General features: G+C 37.3%; 1 protein-coding gene across 3 annotated transcripts in view; it reads right to left on the minus strand.

Moving 5' to 3' along the window:
- Nucleotides 1-373: 373 nt before the first annotated feature.
- The window catches only part of UHRF2 (ubiquitin like with PHD and ring finger domains 2), a 101,417-nt gene continuing 81,269 nt past the window's right edge, over nt 374-20,521 (minus strand). The window contains exons 10-16 of one of the 3 annotated variants that reach the window (XM_055294291.2): nt 14,116-14,222; nt 10,694-10,856; nt 9,913-10,053; nt 8,138-8,234; nt 7,352-7,509; nt 2,779-2,877; nt 374-1,393 (exon numbers count right to left, since the gene is read on the minus strand). In XM_055294291.2, the coding sequence (XP_055150266.1) occupies nt 1,247-1,393; nt 2,779-2,877; nt 7,352-7,509; nt 8,138-8,234; nt 9,913-10,053; nt 10,694-10,856; nt 14,116-14,222 (912 nt within the window). In that variant the 3' untranslated portion in view covers nt 374-1,246. Of the gene's footprint in view, nt 1,394-2,778; nt 2,878-7,351; nt 7,563-8,137; nt 8,235-9,912; nt 10,054-10,693; nt 10,857-14,115; nt 14,223-20,521 lie in introns of those variants that run through there. The other 2 variants (XM_063609195.1, XR_010113579.1) reach the window with 2 other exon arrangements.

Consider the following 20,521-nt stretch of genomic DNA (forward strand, 5'->3'; position numbering starts at 1 on the left):
TACTAAAAATACAAAAACAAAATTAGTTGGGCGTGGTGGCAGGCGCCTGTAGTCCCATCTACTCGGGAGGCTGAGGTGGGAGAATGACGTGAACCCAGGAGATGGAGGAGCTTGCAGTGAGCTGAGACTGTGCCACTGCACTCCAGCCTGCACAACAGAGCAAGACTCTGTCTCAAAATGCCAAACAAACAAAAAAACTGAGGAAGAAATTTGTTCTGAGTGCTTAAGATTTCATTCTGGTTCTCATTACCAGTGCAAAGTAAAAAAAATGTTTCAATAGAGATGCACAATGAAAAACTCCAGAGATATAGGATCCTTTAAAACTGGTAACATAAGCCAGACAAGTGTAAAAAAGTAAAGCAAAACAAGCTGCTTTTCTGATCATAAAATATTTATTAAGGTATACTTTAGGGAATATAGTGAATATAAAATTTAGGATCACAATATGAAGCAATTTCAAATCCTCTCAAAGGTCAGCACAGCCCTCAAAACTCTGCAGATGTAAAACCACTGGTGAGACACTAAAAGCAGTTCGACTAGTACAGAAGTGGATTTTCATGAACATTTACAACTAGAGCATATGAATACCTCTTTTAAGTGCAAAACCACACCACATTACACTAATGCAGCAACAATGCATTCATTATTGTTCTCATTAGTCATTAGTAGTCAACTTGCATAAAACACCAGGAAAAAGCACAATGGAGTTCACAAAGTGGGCTAAAAAAATGAACCTGTTCTTGCAAAACACACATTGTAATGGAAGAAGAGACGTTAAAAAAGTATATGCACACTTTAGAAGCTGTGTTCATTCCAAGGATCTCAAGTGTCATTTCCTTTTCTGTAAAATCAAATTACAAGAACCAGGCACAACTAATATTTGGGAGGCAGTGTGTAGCTAAAATTTCATTTAACTAGTTATTCAATGATTTTTAAAATCCCCATAAATCTTTTCTGTCCTGAGGTAGTTGCAAAATAAATCGTAACTTGGATATCAACTAGAGCTGAGGCTTTGACTTTTTACTCATTAAAACTAGTTGTTACAGGAACTACCTTTAGATATTTAAAAGACAGTTGAGAAATGGGCCTCTTACTACACACACAAGATGATGGCTATGTGGGAAAGAGGATTAGCTGCTTCAGAACGTGAGAGATACAGTCCACCATTTCTTCCACCCTCCCCACCCATTTTAGATTCTTTATTGTCCAAAAAGCCACCATGAACAACACAGTGAAAGCAGGCATATCATCGTCCTTTACTGTAGCCAGGGAAGAAAAGGTCAAGTAGAGTCTGCAGAATCTCATTGGGAATCATGATGTAATTCTGGCCAAGATCATGTCGGCAAGCAGGGCAGGAGAAAACCTGTGCCTTAAAGGAGCGCTGTAGGCAATCCTATGGTAAAAACAAAAACATCCGATTTAATCTGAGCATAAAGCATGTAAGTACTCAGCAACTTATGCTTTTAAATAGGAACCAGAAACTGGTAATGAGAGAAATGTACAGAATGAACAAACATAAAGGCTTGAATCTGCACTATGGAAAAGGCTACAGTCATGGCTTTAGTTTCATCTCTGGCAGATATTGGGAGCCTTCAGGTAAATTATTTATGTAATTTGTGCATCGGTTTCCTCATCTACTAAAATGATGGAGTTAGAGATTACATATGGTTGCCACTAGCCTAATCTTTTGGGTTAGATTTTAACCCTGTCCTTTCTAAACAGAGCCCCAGAGGGGAAAAAAAAAATCAGGATTCCCTCGGTTAGAAATGAATTTTATACTTCACCAAATCATTTAACATATAGTGAGTCTTCCAAAAATATACTTAGCAGCCAGGCATGGTGGCTCATGCCTGTTATCCCAGCACTCTGGGAGGCTGAGGCAGGTGGATCACCTTAGGTCAGGAGTTCAAGACTAACCTGGCCAACATGGTGAAACCCTGTCTCTACTAAAAAATACAAAAATTAGCTGGGCAGGGTGGTGCATGCTTGTACTCCCAGCTACTCCGCAGGCTGAGACAGGAGAGTTGCTTGAACTGGGGAGGCAGAGGTTACAGTGAGCCCAGATCGCACCACTACACTCTACCCTGAATGACAGAGAGATTCCATCAAAAAAAAAAAAAAAAAAAAAAAAAAAAAAAAAAAAAAAAAAAATACACACACACGCACACACACACATATATATGTGTGTATATATATATATTTAGCAGTACTAAATACATTGAATGTACAGTTAACTCAAGACCAGGCACAAACTCATATGTAGATTTGTTTCCATTTTATAAAAGAAACTGAAGTTCTGAAGTTAGGGCACATAATCACCACTGGGTAGAGCAAGATTCAAACCTTGGCTTGACTAAAACACAAACTTTCCTTTTACACCACACTGAAAACACAATATTCAATTCATCTGGGCATGATGCTGGATATAAACTGTTTTATATTATTTATTAATGAAAACACTCCAGTCTGCACTATAATATATAAAACATATAAGCTATTACAGACAAGAGCAATGACCTCTTACCTTCTTTCCCATTTCAGCCCCTCCTCAAAATTCCAAACATTGATAGAATACCTCAAACGACACATATTTGAATTATTATTACTATCTAATTAAAACATGCATTTACCACCAAGATGTAACTAAATGCTTCTTAACTAGAAGGTTCCACAACTATCCTGCTTCATGGAAAATGCTTCTTAGCATGCTAAAAACAGGTATAGAGATTAGTGTGCCTTCATGCCTAACAGGGAAAGTGAGGAAGGAATTCTACTTACTTTACAGACATTGTGGAAGCACTCAGTTGTCACAGGCTGGTAAACTAGCTCCTGACAGCAAACACACATAAAAGATTGTTCCAATTTTTTCAGAAAATTCTAGAACAGTATCCAAGTATAAGGAAAGAAAAGTTAGCAGTTCATAATATGCTAATAAAATTCATCTATTGTATACTTCAAAACAGCTAGTAGAGAATAATTCAAACGTTCCCAGCATAAAAGATGTTTGTAGTGATGAACATTCCAATTATCCTGATTTGATTATTACATGTTACATGAATATATCAAAATTTCACATGTATCCCAAAATATATCCATCTATTATTTAGCAATAAAAATGTTTCAGTCACATTTAATGTCTTCTATTTAGAGGCCGGGAGTGGTGGCTCACGCCTGTAATCCCAGCACTTTGGGAGGCTGAGGCAGGAGGATCACAAGGGCAGGAGATTGACACCATCCTGGCTAATACAGTGAAACCCCGTCTCTACTAAAAATACAAAAAATTAGCCGGGAGTGGTGGCGTGTGCCTGTAGTCCCAGCTGCTGGGGAGGCTGAGGCAGTAGAATGGCGTGAACCAAGAAGGCCAAGCTTGCAGTGAGCCGAGATCGTGCCACTGCACTCCAGCCTGGGCGACATGGCGAGACTCTGTCTCAAAAAAAAAAAAAAAAGTCTTCTATTTAAAAAAATCAAGTAGTCTTGATTGTGACTACCTGAGAAGAGCAAACTTACATAAAGAAACCCCATTCCATACACATTAGTTTTAAATCACAGTATGGCGTAGGAAAAGTTGCAAAGTCAATATATGATGTTAAAAAGTCAATGTCCCCCTAAACGTCATATTGCAGGGATAAACTATTTTTCACTTAAAAAATAAAAAAATCATGGGCAACTTCTCTCAAGGTCATTACATACTGACTGCCTTTTTTTCAAAAAGCTGTTCTGCACAGTATTCCAGTGTATGAACATGTATTATCTATTCAATCTCCTGCTGTTATAAAACTTGAATATCTGCCTTTAGGAGCTTAAAAAAAAAAAAACACTAGGAAACAACTCTGTAGTATCTAATACCATAAACAAAACATTTATTTTCCTAGGATTATTCTGTGATATTTTACCTCAATCCTAAAATCCCATACCTTCCTGATGCTAATGTTTACATACAGTAGGATGAAATTATAACAAGTAGAGCCACCTAATGTAAACATGATCAAATGGATACCCTGTATTCTTCAAAAGCCATTACTGGCTCCATTTCATCTTGGCTGGGTTTTTTTTTTTTTTTTTTTAAGCTAGAAGGAAAACTAGTTTTTTTCTAAATAGTCATAAAGATAATCCTTCAGTTATTTTAGGTAGTAAGGGAGTGCATTTCATATTTATTTTTTATATTAATATAAAAAGTAAGGCCAAGCATGGTGGTTCATGCCTGTAATCCCCGTACTTTGGGAGGCTGAGGCGGGTGGATCATTTGAGGTCAGGAGTGCTAGACCAACCTGGCCAACATGGCCAAACCCGTCTCTAGAAAAAATACAAGAAATTAGCCGGGCATGGTGGCAGGTGCCTGCAATCCCAGCTACTTGGGAGGTTGTGGCAGGAGAATCACTTGAACCCAGGAGGTGGAGGTTGCAGTGAGCTGAGATCATGCTACTGTACTCCAGCCTGGGAGACAGACCACAACTCCATCTCAAAAACAAACAAAAAAACCTCACATTGTGCACATGTACCCTAAAACCCTAAAGTATAATAAAAAAAAAAAAAAATGTAAAAAAAAAAAAAAAAAAAAAAAAGAAAAATCATAAATAAAAGAACAAGAACAAACAAACAAACAAAAAAAAAAAAAAAAAAAAAGAAGTGGGCGGGTGCCAGGTTGTATCACCCCTTGAGAATTGATTACTAAATATCCAGAAAACTTGAAAGCTGGTAGTTAAACTTTTGGCAGTTTGAAATTGGCCATGATGAGAGTATTTACACCACCAAAACTGGCAAATGCTGCAAATCAGAGCTTTTCTCCACAGACAGATGCTTTACCAGCACACTACTGCAATTATGGCAAGTTTACGAATAAAAGAACATAGTGTCATGGAATTTTGGTGTTGAGAAAGCATCGGGAATCATCTAATCAAAAATCGTAAGTTCAAACAGAAAATGACCCCCAGATAAATTTAAGGGAATAAATTGCCCAGAATGAGAATTGGTGGCAATGCATAGGCTAATACCAGTCTCTTGGTAAAGAAGAGTCCTCACAAATTTACTACCTGGGCGGATGCATTAAATCATTATAAATATTAAAAAAAAAAAAAAAAAAAAAAAAAAACCTTACAAGTTTCAAATTTAAAAATTGAATGTCACATTTCAAAAGATGTCTCATATTAACTGATTTATGAACATGGATCATTAAAGTCAAATGCATTACAGACAAAGTATTATAAAGACATTTTTAAAATATGGCAATTATGGGGAGATGCTGAAAACTTTCTACCAGGTACTCTCTCCCTAACAAACTCCTTTGTAAATGACCAATATTTAACCTGGTACTTCTATAGTTCCTATAATACGGGTATATCTAATACAGGTATTTTGAGTTACAGGTAGCTCCAATGTGCTAGGCACTCATCTACAGTGGTAATAAAAAGGCAGTCTGTGCTCTCCTGGAACTTACGTTCCTACAGGAGAGTAAACAAACAAAAAACAGTTTCAGATAGTAATAACTGATGAAACAGGGCAAATTGACTCATGCCTATAAACCCTGCTACTTAGGAGGCTGAAGCGGGAGGACTGCCTGAGGCCAGGTGTTCGAGATCAGTCTGGGCAACATAGTAACCCCATCTGTTTGGATTTTTTAGACTAAATTTTAAAGAGTTGCTGCTATTTTAGAAAGGGTAGTTTGGGAAGATCTTTCTGAGGAATCTATTTATACAGACTTAAAGGATATGAAAGAGTGAGATACATGAAAAGAGAATTCCAGTCAGAGAAACAGTACATATGTAAAGGCCCAGGGTTATCAAGATGTCGAGCGTGTTTAAATAAAACAGTGACCACTGCAGTCAAGCAATCTGGGCACAAGAGTACTAGTTTAAGAGGAGACTACAGATGTAGGTAGGGCTGCTGATCACAGGGCCTTTGGAAGGAGTTTGGACATAAATATATATACACATATGTATTTATTTAAAGTCACTGTTGGCTAAACACCTGTTTTTTCTGGTTTAATAAATGTGTTCCTGGCCTATCTGAAGAGAATGGGCATGAAACTTGTCCAGGGCAATAGTACATAACATCCAGAGTAATCACTAGCAGCAAGGTCACAATAATATGATCCAGGAAGGTCAGATTCTGTCCCAGTGGGATACTACCCATAGGGAAGACAACTTTCACATCACTCAGGTGGCTTTTTCCTCCATCTGTAATTGCTTCTTTCCCACCTACAGTGGAAACTCACCTCAGTTATCACTAACAAGCCCTATCTTTCCCAACCAGAGAATAATTAGGCTGATTAACAACTGCTTCCTGTATCTTAATTTCCTATAAGTGAAAATGAGTGTGACCTAACAAAGTCAGACTCTTCTTATGCCTGGGTGTCTTGACTAAAATACAAGTAAACACTTCTCAAAGTGTAATCACTTTCCCCTGTCCTCTAAACATGTAAGCCTCATTTTGCCAAAGATAACTCAATGTATCACATTTGAGGAAGTAACAATTCCAATATAAATCCAAATATTTGATAAATTTCAGCATTTCTAAAAGTTTAAAAATCCTATTTAAAAAATTCTTCCTTAATAATAATCACTATCTCTCACAAAGGAAACTGTAGAGTTTTTGTGTTGCTGCTTTAAGTCTAGATAGAAAAGATATACAGACATAGGGGCATATCAACACTTTGGAGAGAAAGAAAACAGAAAACTAATTGTATTATAAATGACAAGGGGTCAATATTTAATAGAAGATTCAAATTTATAAGTAAAATTAAAGACACAATAAGTGAAAAAAGAATGAAGAGATAGTTCATATTTGAAGCCTCCAACTTTACGGATTTGATAAGAAAGGCTTGCTTGCAAAACACAGCTTAACACAAAACCCACACATTAATTAACCATGTGATTCCTTTTTACTTTAAAATTATGTGATTAAGAAAAAATGAAAATTTAAAAACAAAAAATACTTAATAGATAATCTGGTTAATTTTACCACTTAGTTTAACATGTAGCTTTTGAAAATTGTGCTGAACTGCTTAAGACTTATGCTGTTAGGTAACTTGGAACTGTAACAAAAACTTTCGTGGCGATTTTTAGATTAAACTGACCATGTTTCACAACTGAAAATTCTTCTGCGGAACAGTACCTCAAAGTAAAGTAACTTTGGGCATAGAGCAGTCAAAATCCAGCATCTAAGAGGTTTAAAGTAAATTTAGGTGCATGTATATGTGTTGCCTCAGATTATTTCTGAAAGGTAGTGGCAGTGGATTAGAAAACCGGGTAGAAGGATGAAGTTTTGACTGATGTGTGAAAAACATACTTCATGAGACAATTACTTATCATTTGTTAATATCAGAATGTTATTATTTAAAAAAATCTTCACATACTGGTCCTTCCACAAGATGTGCAAGCACTTCATCCCACAGCTTCTGGTTTTGACAATCTTCTCTGATGAGATGTTGCTGTTGAGGAGTTAGTTGAAAAGCCTCAATTGCTTCAGCTGAATCTGATGCTTTGTATACTTTGGAGGCGCTTGGACAGTCATCTAGATTTATTTTAAAAATTTATCAGCAGACTTACAAGTGGTTCTAAGCAGAACTATGAAACAAAAGAGTTAACTGGCACAAGTAATGTTTAGCAGAAAGATAACCAACATAAAACAGCATCTGATTTCCCCTAAAATTTAGGATACTGTTATTTCCTGCTATTTGGCTCTGACACTATTAAACAAAAGATTCATCTTCTACCATGCCCTCCCAGCCAAATCCTTTGCTTTCATTTCTTGTAAGTCTCTCAATTTATTTTCTTAATATTTCTCTTTATTAAAAAGTCTGTTGGCTGGATGCAGTGGCTTCTGCCTGTAATCCTAGCACTTTAGGAGGCTGAGGCGGGAGGATCCCTTCTGCCCAGGAGTTCAAGACCAGCTTGGGCAACATGGAGAAACCCCATCTTTACAAAAAATACAAAAATTAGCCAGGTGTGGTGGTGTACAGCCATGGGATACTTCGGAGGTTGAGGTAGGTGGATCGCTTGAGGCCAGGAGGTCAAGGCTACAGTGAGCCAAGATCTTTCCACTGCACTCCAGCGTGAGACAAGAGTGAGATCCTGTCTCAAAAAAAAAAAAAAAAAAAAAAGTATGTTGTTATGATTTATATTTTGCAATCATTACCTACCATCTGAAATTGGCCTCTTTGTGGTTCCCCTGGGCTGCTTCTTTGACTGTCCTTTAGTCTTCTTCCCTTCTTTATCTGAAGGGTAACCTGCTGGATACTGATGGGGGGAGGAGGGAGAGTACAATGCAGATTTAAGCTTCACAGAGAAGGGGGGTTTAGATCCCGGTGAGAAATTAAAAGGGAGGGGAAGACTACACTTTCTCCAACTGAAAAACTTTACATAAAAGAAATAGAATAGACATTTAAAGGAAAAGAATTCAAAGCACAGACAACTCTTAAAATCCCAATTTATGTAGCTGTGACTACTAAGAGATTCCGTTTTATAATACACTGATCTTAAGTTTGAGATCTAAGAAAGATAAGTCTTCAGGAGTTGTGATTAGATTTCCTTAAAGTTTAAGGAAAGTAGAATACAGAAGTGAAGGTAAATGAGAACCAATCATAGAGCAAAACATAACAGAAGGCAAACAGATTGGATCACAGTAAATTGTGGAGTTGATCTAAAAAAATATCAAAAACATTAAGGGTCAAACTTCTCATCTCCTAAAGTTAGGGGGAGGAGCTTTTAGAAAACCTAAAGCAATTAAATTACTAAATCCTCCACCAGCTAAGAGCTAGACTTGAAGTAATACATTCTATCTATCATCCTTATGTTCCAATGGCTACCTTCTTTGAGGGGGTGGGTGGGGTGGGAGGAGCATGCTTTGTAATAACAGTCATGCTTACACAGCACCGTATGTTTCAGGCCTCAATGACTATTACTCATCATAGCAGATGGGCTCACATGCTTCTGCTCAGTTTCAAATATAACCTATCTATAACAATGCTCTCAACAGGGACAACTGAAAAATCTTCTGAAAGTGAATTTGACAAAGTTGTTTTTATATTAAAAAGAATTATTTTAGTAGTTGTTTTAGCAGCTGATGGTCTTATTTTCAACAATCATTCTATGAGTTTAAAAAGACAACAAAACGAGAAACAGATTTGCATTACAAGACACACACTCACCTGCCTGGGTGGTCAGACACTTGCCCATAGTTCAGCCCCTACACATGCAGTGTGGGCAGAGCCAGGGGAAATGATAAAGCTGGCAGTTTTTATGGGAAGCACAACAATGGGGAATGATGGGAGATGAACTCAAACCATGCTCTGAAGTCAGTGTCAGGGACAAATTCTAGGGTATACAGGCAGTGAAGGGATTAATGCAGCCATACCATCCACTATGCACACAAAATCAACGAAGTCTTTATGGGTTAACAGCTGAGCATGGGCAAAGGGGAAAAAAGACAAAGCACTAAAGGTGGTGGCAGGGCAGGGAAGCAGCTTTGCAGGGGAAGAGAGAAAAGGGGTGAGGAAAAGTGAGAAAGGGAGAAGGCAGACCACTCTTATAAAACCACCTCCCCACCGTTCCCCTACCAGAGAGACACCCCCTGTGCCCTCTAGGATAAATGTCCTTTTCCAGGGCCTCCTATACCTAAATTTTATGAATCCCTTTCCCTCACACTTCAAGTCATTTCCAAATTGATTTGGAAATATTTTACTTTTAATTAACAAGTCCAGCTTTTCCCAAGCACAACCCTTGGTCCTACGGCAGTCTGACATCTAGGATACTACCTTTTCTCTTCTTTTCCTCTGTCTATTTGCATGATCTTATTCCTCACCCCTTATAGTCCACCAGTCAGTTGCTATGGGTTATATCCAGTGTTAAGGCATGTAGATAGTAGAGGTGTATATTTTTATGAACACACAGGCAGCTTAGACGAATGTAATCTAACCTGTAAACGTAGACATAATCTCCTTGACCGTTCTATTCCTTCAGAGGTCCAAGGAGCAGGTTCAACATCATCTCTTCTTAAAAGATAGCGCCAAACCAAGAATCCATGGCTTGATGAAATCTCTGGCCAGTATTTCACCACCTAAATCACAATATTTCAGTGCCAGTTTGAGATTTAAAGTTTAGACTTACTCATCACATCAGTGGTATCAAAATAATCTTTGCCAGAAATGCCACTTCTGAATATACTGCTTTGCTATAAGGATAGTAAGTCAAGAATATTCACTAAAACAGTTTTGACCTTAATTCCTATTACAGTACTTCCCATAAGAGGACTGCTATAAATTTAATAGAGTAACAAGATTATGCTAATTAACAGAATTTGTATCGTAAAGATGGCAGCAAATGCCTCTTTTTAAACAAAGAACGCAAATCTATTATTATGTGCTCTGCTTTGAAAATCTATTACAACTAAAATTATTCAAAAAGTATATAAAAATCAAGTTATACAACAGCCAGTTACTTAAATAGCTTTATTATAGAGAACATACACTTATATTAAAAAAAAAAAATCTTAACCCAACTCTGCCCTAGGAACTTGAAATAAGCCTTAAAGTGCTGAAGTTAAGAGTTTGCTTTATGCATCTGTTCAATTTCCAGAAAAAGTAGCAATATAAGATGGCTACTGTTTCCTCGAGCCCACCCACAGTAGTTTCTTGCAACAACCCTGCCTTGAAAGCCCAGGAAGAATGACAAACAAGATGTCATGCCAGATAGAGCACCTTATAAATGCCATCATATCTGTTGCCTTCTTCAGGAGCATATTTGCTGATCTTCCTCCCTTTAAAACTGCGTATCACTCTGACTGGCTTACCAGCTCTCCAATTCCGAGACTCTGCTCCAATTTTATCATCCAATGGAGCATCACAGTTTAGGGCCAACGCCCTAAAAAACAACAAAAAAGTCTTTATACCACGTAATTTTTCTTCAAGCATACAATCGAGTCATTAGCTCAATTAAAAGGTGAATTATACCTTACCTGATGGTTAAGAGTCTATGATTCTTTCCATATTATTCCAGATAATAGGATTATGCTTTCCCCCACCAGCAGAGAAGACAAATCAGTTTTCTGATGTCACCCCCAAGCCAGGGGATTGGTTCTCAGATAGCCTGTAGGGTTCTTCTGAAAGTAATAACATCTGTGCCACGTATAATAGAAAACAACTAGAAATACATGGAATTTTTCTGTAAATAACGTTTGTTGGGGGAAGGGAGAACGTTGGAAAACTAAAGCAAATGATTGTTTCAATAGTGATCTTTGGTAAGGGTGTGAGGTGAATTGCTGGAATAATGTAGAAAGAAATCCAGAAATATAAATTTGTGAGCAAGGTACAAATGACCTTCCCAGGTCTACTTTCCACATTCCAGACAATAGAGAATCCTTAAAGTTTAAAAGATATTAAGAATAAGTGGTGTATCAGAATATTCTTTAAAGGTCTCCATAAAAAGATAAATTTCAATAAGCCTGAAGCATCCAAATGCCTGTGCTAACGACAATGAAGACTTCTGGCTGCTTGAGATCACTACATTTTACTGATAATGCATTAATGCATGGTCAAAGAGGAACACTGAATTGGAAGTAGTAACTGACTTAGCTGGAACTTACTTAGTATATGCATTCACCTAATAGTAGTAAATCAATGAGCTTATTAGATGTTAGAAAACCTTACTCTTGGGAGAACCTAGTTGTACCAAAATCTGTATTTAAATTATTTTTAGTATTTTAAAATAACAATTTTAGAATCAGTTTAAAATTAGCATTTTCCTCTAGGACACCTACATCTTAAGGGAAAAGAAAACACTGAGAACACTTAAGGTTTAAAAAACAAAAAACAGAACTATACCCAATCTGGTGAAAGCAGATACGACATAAAATACTTCTTCAGGGTTTAATTCTTTTTATGCAGGCTCAAGTTAAAAAAATAGACTTCAAGAATATGACTAACCTATTGAAAAGAAACATCTTGACCATAGTTATATTTTTAGTGAGTAAATAAAACTGAAAGTATTTTGTTTTAAAAAATAACTTATATAGCTGTGGTCAAAGAGTTGAAGCTTCCCAAGTTACCCTTTTTTTAATCTAAAAGGAAGATGCATTAAAATTCTGGAAGGTAGAAAAAAACACAGCCATCAACTCTAGGGCTAGTATTACATCTTACTTACAGAATACCTATTGAGATATTATACCTATTTTATCTTAAAGAGCTAGGGTAAGTATTACCTTCATGCCACTGAATGGAATGCTTTAATGCTCACGGATACCTTCAGTCATAATTACTGCCACCACTAACCAGCACTGTCAACTCACTTCTGGCCTCAGGTAATTAGGCTATTCAAGTATATGAAAAGAGTCCAAGAGGATGAAACTAGGCAATACAGCAACAAAGCTCCTCCATTAATCTATCTGCCACTCAACCAGTCAGGTGCCTCTGACTGCCCTGATAAAAGATGGCCAGGTTACTTTGCTGCCCTCTTCAGTTTCTTAAAGTTGGAAGAGCTGGGAAGAAATAGGAATAAACTCAGCAGCAAGAAGGTGTCGAACTACCTCTTAGCAAAGAAGCAAAAATGAATTCAACCATACACTACTGGGGAAAGAGTATACTATGGGTCAGCGCAAAGGGCCTTTCACCTCAGTTTTCATGTTTGTAAGACATACAGGTACCTTTGCTCAAGCACCTTTACAATCACAAGGTGTATTCACAACTTAACGTATAAACTGACAGACGGGATGTTAAAGTCTCTCTGATAATTCAATTCTAAATTGTTTTCAGTTGGTATTTCATTTTCACTATCTCCTCTTTATAGCAAACATGTTTCCTGCTTGTCAATTATTTTCTAATGAGACTGTAGCGGTACTTATCAGATTATCCAAAAGTGTGAAAGGAATCTAACATGTACATTACAATGGTGGATAGTTATGAAGGAAGTTCCTTTCAAGCAAAATTATCGATTATTAAAGGGAAAAATAATTTTCAGATTTGACAACTTGAAAGAGTCCTTTTGCAAATTTGAGATACATTTTCATTGACAAAAACACATCAAAATATTTATTTTAAGACATTCTTCTTGAAGGACTGCTTTCTTGCTAGAAAAGAATAGCTAAGCTCCTGTGTCTCAAGAATGTTTTCACCAGCAAATCTGACCTGTCTCCTCTGCTGGTTCAGTAAAAATAATCCTACTGTCAGAAACAATATAGAACACATAAAAACAGAGATTCTATGTAAAGTGATACACATGAATGTCTTGAAATCACACTCGTATATTCTTTACATCACACAGTAATCAGAAATTAAGGGGACACTACTTAAAACTGAGTGATGTAGACTCAAAGTGAAAAACACTCACTTTTATTCAATCGACGAAATACCCTTAATAACAGGATATAAAAACAGTTAACTTTATGAAACGTTCACAAAAATTTCAGTAGGACAAACTATAATGTGATTTTTGCTATCTGGTGGTCTGGGTTACTTATTAATATTGGTATTAGCATGCATTTATAAAACATTTTGAAATTAATAAATTTTCTGTACCCATGGGAGCTGAGATGTCATTAGTATTTCTATAGAATAAAGGTCAGCACACGGTGGCTCTTTTGTAATGTCTTAAGGGGATTTAGTTAGAAAAGATCACTTTTGTAACTAAATGAACATTCCCTTTAACAACTCTTAGAAGATATCTGATTAGCAGACATTCTAAAAGTACATTCAGTACAGATCTGATTAAGTTACCTTATCCTTCATTTATGTACATAAATGTGGCTCCCAAACATAACTTTATTTCACATTACTGAGTTTACTCTAAAAAGGAGTTTGTCACTTTTAGCTTTGACCAATGTAGTAGTAAACAAGCCACCTTATTCTCAATTTCACTTAAATTACACAGGCTCCTTCAAAGTTGTTAACATTTTCAAATGCATACCACATGTATTCATTAAGACTAGAAATTATGGCATTTAAAAAATAACGGTATAAAGATATGTTAGGATGCTGATAAACAATTACATAATCAGGCACTGGAATTTTAATTTCAGATCTTTAACTCCCAGTTTGAAATTCTCCTCTGCAATGTAAGTTACAATTTACAGTCCTATAATAAAACTTTTATTCAATGTTCAAATTCTAAACAGTGTTTACAGTAGTACCTGTTCATGTTTGTTAATGTTTGATCAGCTGAAGGTGCACCAATTCTTTTATTACCAGCAAGATTTTTACCACCACTTCCAGTGTATGTGAATTCATCACCTCGGTCCTGTCAGAGAAGATTTTCTTTATTAAGAAAGCTAAACCCAAGTATAATTTCATCAATTCTTATTTCAGAGTCAAAACATTTCATTAGGATGTTATGAGTTGACATTTTCTCTTGAGGCATCTCCCAAAATAATGCAAAATTTAAATGCAATCTTGTGTGTAGTATACCTTCAAGTTATATAACTTGACCTAACACTTTCACTTTAAATTATACTTTTCAACATCTCCAAATATGGTTAGTCTCATGCTATATATGTAGTAAAATAATCAATAGAATGTTACAAACGAGGTAAGGTCTTATGGATTTAAATATTATATTTTATTCAATTCAATGTTAAAACTTATCAATACTAGCTTGTAGGTTCTTTATAGATAATACCACTTCAACAAACACTCCATAACCAAATTTCCAGCTGACATCTACACCGTACCTAAGTGTGCTGCCTCAAATTTCAAATTCTGGCATTGACAATAAATAAGTACTACAAAAGCAAGTTTACCTAAAAACTTCACATTAACTTTTTTTTTGAGACAGTCTTGCTCTGTCACCCAGGATGGAGTGCCATGGCATGATCTCGGCTCACTGTAGCCTCTGCCTCCCAGTTTCAATCGCTTCTCCTGCCTCAGCCTCCCAAGCAGCTGGGATTACAGGAATCTGCCACTGCGCCTGTCTAGCTTTTGTATTTTTAGTAGAGATGGGATTTCGTCATGTTGGCCATGTTGGTCTCGAACTCCCGGCCTCAAGTGATCCACCCGCCTTGGCCTCCCAAAGTGCTGGGATTACAGGCATGACCCACTGCGCCCTGGCTTTCATATTAAAATTCTAACAGCATAGTTAAGTTCCCTTTATTTCATATTCTGTGGGTTCACCCGTATCACACATTCGGGTAAAATAATCGCCTCCCATTAAGAAGAAATTTGGAAAAAATTTGAAAAATCTAAAAGTAATATAAAGTATCTACTAAAAAAAAAAAAGGCCAGAAGATGTTATATACACTAGCTCTCCGATTACTTCTACAGCAGCTACAAATTTATATGGATATTATTGTCTCTATCTGATTCAGTACTGGAAACAAATTAAAAAAAGTAGCTATCAGTGCACAATTAATTCTACTAACACTAGCAAAATAGTGATTCTTTAATGCAAGATCATTTTAATTAGTTTAGACAACTTAGACAATGATGTTTTGCGTCTACTAAATTCTTATGATAGAAGTCAATTATTTATACTTTGTTTTTCCCTTGGATTAAAAGCCACAACTAAACATCTCATAGTCTTAAAGTGTTATTGGTCCAAAACCCTTAAATTTACTTTCACCTTTTGTTAATCCAATATTAAGGTCTACATATTTTTTAAACAAGGTATTATGAAACTTAATCTTTAGTATGTATTCTATGAGAAGGAATTCTAATAAATACGTACATCTAGAACAGTTTAGAATACTTCTTAAACTGATCAAAACCAGTCTTCCACCCGGTATCTGGACAGACTCCACAATATTCATATTCATAACTCTGTCAACTTTTCAAGTTATTATGGGAGTGCCATAAAGAAAAAGTAATGGAAAGTAAGAGAGCATAGTAAGACAAATGTAAGCTAAATAGTATTTAAAACATTTCTGATTATTCTTCAAGCAGCAAATCAAGGAAACATGGCTAAAATTCTGTACCATTAACTCATTTGTACTTTAATCATTACATCAACAAAAACATATTATCACGAGGGAAAAAACTGTCAAGACTGTAAGAACTCAACCATATTATTTCAGGCTATTTTTCCTATGTAAAGGCCAGGCGCGATGGTTCATGCCTGTAATCCCAGCACTGTGGGAGGCCAAAGCAGGAGGCCTGCTTGAGCCCAGGAGTTCAAGACCAGCCTGGGTGACATAGCGAGACCTTGTCTCTATTAAAAAATAAAAATAAAATATTTTTCCTAAGGAAAAATAATCAGCCTAATTTTGTTGCATCTTCTAGTCAATGATCCATTAAATTGTGCCTGGGAGGCAGTAGCCTAAACAAGTTCTGCTGCCTGGGAAGAGCTCACATAAAGCAGCTCTGTGTACACAAGGGACATAGCACTGCTCCAAAGTAACTCAGTTCTTCAGTTATTCCCAACGTCTATTATTCTCCCAAGCTGCTAAAGCAACCGCCTAAGACAACAAGCTGGATGCTCATATTCTTGCCATCATCAAGATCAGGTGGAAGACCTTTATCCCAAACTTCTCAGCCTCCTCCCTATAGACTATCAGATAAATAATCCCAAAGCACAACAAAGACAAACATTCCCCAAACTCCTTTAATGATTTAATTCAAGGTTGTCTAGATCATAGCCTCAAATTTTACCAGTTTCTCTCATAATAACCTTTACATCCTGCAAAACTGTACCACTGCTAGTAGAACACACATCTACTACTGGGGGGTTAGGTGGTGTTAGGAGAAGCACTTTACATATAATTCATTTAAACCTCACAGCAAGCCTTTAAGTACTATAAATCTTATTTTACAGATGTGGCAGAGGTTCAGTAAATGGCCTAAAATCACACAACTAGGAAAAGAGATGGCTCCACAACCAGGACACAAAACCAGACTCTGGCTTCCGAGTCTTCTCCTCAACACTGAGCAAACGACTTCCCAAGACAACTGAGAGGATGCAGATCATCTTTGTGCGTCCTCACTTCTCAAAAGAGGTCACCAAAATACAAGGCACTAAAACTAGCATTTGATTAATTCTTAAGTTACTAGGCTAAAAGATTAACTCAGTTATCAGCAGGTACGCAAGAGTATCACATCCGTTCGTCCAGACAGAACAAAGATCACTGGCTTCATGAAATTTATATCAAATTCAAGAATTCAGGCAACTTTTTTTCTTAAATGTGAAAAGCTTATTCAGGTTTCCTTTTCCTAATCCTATAGATATACTTGCCTACGATAGAAAGATCAAAGAGTTGAAAACACTTATAAAATATATAAACATTTCCAGACACATTTTAGCTGTCGATCAAGGCCTGTATGTCATCTTAGTCCTAAAATTTTTCTTCACATTATGTAATAGACTTAACTAAGACAATTAGCAGTTCATCAGTACTTAGCTTCACAAATGTTTTAACGTTTGACTAACTATATTCAAAAACATGGAAACAAGAAAATAAACTTCATATATTTAAGATAATATTCTTTTCTTTTTTTTAAAGACAGAGTCTCACTTTGTCATCCAGGCTGGAGTACAGTGATGTGATCTTGGCTCACCGCAACCTCTGCTTCCTGGGTTCAAGTGATTCTCCTGCCTCAGCCTCCTGAGTAGCTGGGATTACAGGCATGCACCACCACGCCTGGGGAATTTTTGTACTTTTAGTAGAGACAGGGTTTCATTATGTTGGCCAGGCTGGTCTCGAAGTCCTGACCTCAAGTGATCAGCCCACCTCGAACTCCGAAAGTGCTGAGATTACAGGCATGAGCCACTGTGACTGGCCTTATTTAATATTCTGCTACAGAGAATATAACTAACATTTGAGTCCATGCTATGTGCAAAGGGCCACATAAATTATCTCGGGCCACATAAATTATCTCATTTAATGTAATCATCTTCCCGACATAAAATACTACTATTTCTTACTTTTACAGATGGGGAAGCTGAGTTATCAGAGTTAAATAATTTGGCCCAAGTCTCAAATACAACAAATGTCAGAGACCAGATCAAATACAATTGCCCAGACACTAAAAACAAATGTTAAAGAGACTACATTTCTAGTTGGTTTATTTATAAAGCCTTTAAAAAATTCCAAGAGCTGACTGTAATAAACTATGTAACATCTTTTGCATTTCTGACAAATACATAAAGACATGGCTTCAAAATATGGATGCTAAAGAAGAATGCAAAGGATGAACCTAAATATTTCCATTTTCATTTACTTTGCCATGTTAATGTAAATGCACTGCCAAATCTGCCTTTCAGAAAGACAGCACGCTTTTCTATTTCTGTCTGAAAACATACTGTATTTTGTGTTCTCTCTCCATAACTACTCGAATTGATTCATCTTTGTAACAATTCATGAAAGCAAGTAAATACCTGAAGACCACATATCTGATAAACAGTAAAAAAACAAACAACCCAATTAGAAAATGGCCAAAAAACCTGAAGCGCTATACTACTAAAGAGGCTATACAGATGGCAAATAAGCAAACGAATCACGTCCAACAATATGACTACACACCTATGAGAATGGCTAAAACAAAAAACAGCAACAACAGCGAATGCTGGTGAGATGCAGAGAAACTGGATCACTCGTATATTGCCGACAGGAACGTAAAACGGTATAGTCACTGGAGAAAACAGTTTGGCAGTTTCTCACAAAAACTGAACATGCAACTGCCACATGTGACCCAGGAATTGCACTTCTGGGGCATTTATTCCAAAGAAATAAAGACTTATGTTTACAAAAAACCTGTTCACAAATATTTACTGTAGCTTTATCTGTAATGGCTAAAAACTCAAAAGAACCCAGCTGTTCTTCCATGAGTAAATGATTAAATGAACTGTTGTACATGCACACCATGGACTAGTACTTGGCAATAAAAAGGAATGAACTATTGATACACGCCACAATCTCCAGAGAATCATGCTGAGTGGAAAAAGCCAATCCTAAAGGTTAATATATAGTATACTACATACTTCCATTTATAAAAATTCTTGAAGTGACAAAATTATAAGAATGAAGAAATGAGGCTGGGAGCAGTGGCTCACGCCTATAATCCCAGCACTTTGGGAGGCTGAAGTGGGCGGGTCACTTGAGGTCAGGAGTTTGAGACCAGCCTGGCCAACATGGTGAAACCCCATCTATACTAAAAATACAAAAATTAGTCAGACATGGTGATGCATGCCTGTAGTCCCAGCTACTCAGAAAGCTGCGCCAGGAGAATCACTTGAACCTGGGAGGCAGAGGTTGCAGTGAGCCGAGATTGCATCACTGCCTTGTAGCCTGGGAAACAGAGTGAGACTCTATCTTAAAAAAAAAAAAAAAAAAAAAAAAAGGCTCGGCACGGTGGCTTATACCTGTAACCCCAGCATTTTGGGAAGCCGAGGTGGGCAGATCACCTGAGGCCAGGAGTTCCAGACTAGCCTGGCCAGTATGGAGAAACCTCACCTCTAGTAAAAATACAAAAATTAACCGGGCGCCTGTAATCCCAGCTATTCAGGAGGCTAGTTGCAGCAAGCTGAGATGGTGCCATTGCACTCCAAGCTGGGCGACAAGGGCAAGATTCCATCTCAAAAAAAAAAAAAAAAAAAAAAAAAAAAAAAAAAAAAAAAAAAAAAAGGAGAAAAGATTAGTGGTTGTCAGAGGTTAAGAAGTAAGAAGCAGTGGGGGGCTATGTCTGATAGGTGTAGCTATAAAAGGACAACACAATAAGGGAAACTGTGGTAATATAAATGTTCAGCCCCTGACTGTACAGTGTCAATATCCTGGTTCTGATATTGTACTATATAGTTTTGCAAGATGTCACCACTGGGAGAAACTGGGTAGAGGGCACGGGATCCCCTTCCCACCTTTTTTTTTTTAAAAGGAGACAGGGTCTCGCTCTCTGTCACCCAGGCTGGAGTGCTGCACTGGCATGATCACGGCTCACTACAGCCTCGACCTCCTAGGCTCAAGCAATCCTCCTGCCTCATCCTCCTGAGTAGCCAGGACTACAGGCACATGCCACCATACCCAGCTAATTTCTCTGTTTTTTTTTTGGTAGGGACAGGACTTTGCCATGTTGCCCAGGCTGGTCTTGAACTCCTGAGCTCAAGAGATTCACCCACTTCAGCCTCTCAAAGTGCTGGCATTACAGGCATGAGCCACTGGACTCGGCCCTCTGTATTGTTTCTAATGCCACATGTGAATCTACAACTATCTCAAAATAGTAAGTTTAATTTTAAAAAATAAACTCTATAGATTTAACACGGGAACCAGTTTTTATTTTTTAAAAGAGAAAACTTAAAGAAGAGTGACAAAAAAAGCTCTATAGAGGATGGGCACCATGGCTCACGCCTATAATCCCAGCAGTTTGGGAAGCCAAGGTGGGCAGATCATCTGAGGTCAGGAGTTCCAGACCAACCTGGCCAACGTGGCGAAACCCCAGCTCTACTAAAAACTGACTGGGTGTGGTGGCTCACGCCTGTAATCCCAACATTTTGGGAGGCCAAGGCGGGAGGATCACCTGAGGTCAGGAGTTCGAGACCAGCCTGGCCATCGTGGTGAAACCCCATTTCTACTAAAAATACAAGAATTGGCCAGGCGCAGTGGTGCATACTTGTAATCC

Source organism: Symphalangus syndactylus, chromosome 9 (assembly GCF_028878055.3).
Source record: "Symphalangus syndactylus isolate Jambi chromosome 9, NHGRI_mSymSyn1-v2.1_pri, whole genome shotgun sequence".
Lineage (NCBI taxonomy): Eukaryota > Metazoa > Chordata > Mammalia > Primates > Hylobatidae > Symphalangus > Symphalangus syndactylus.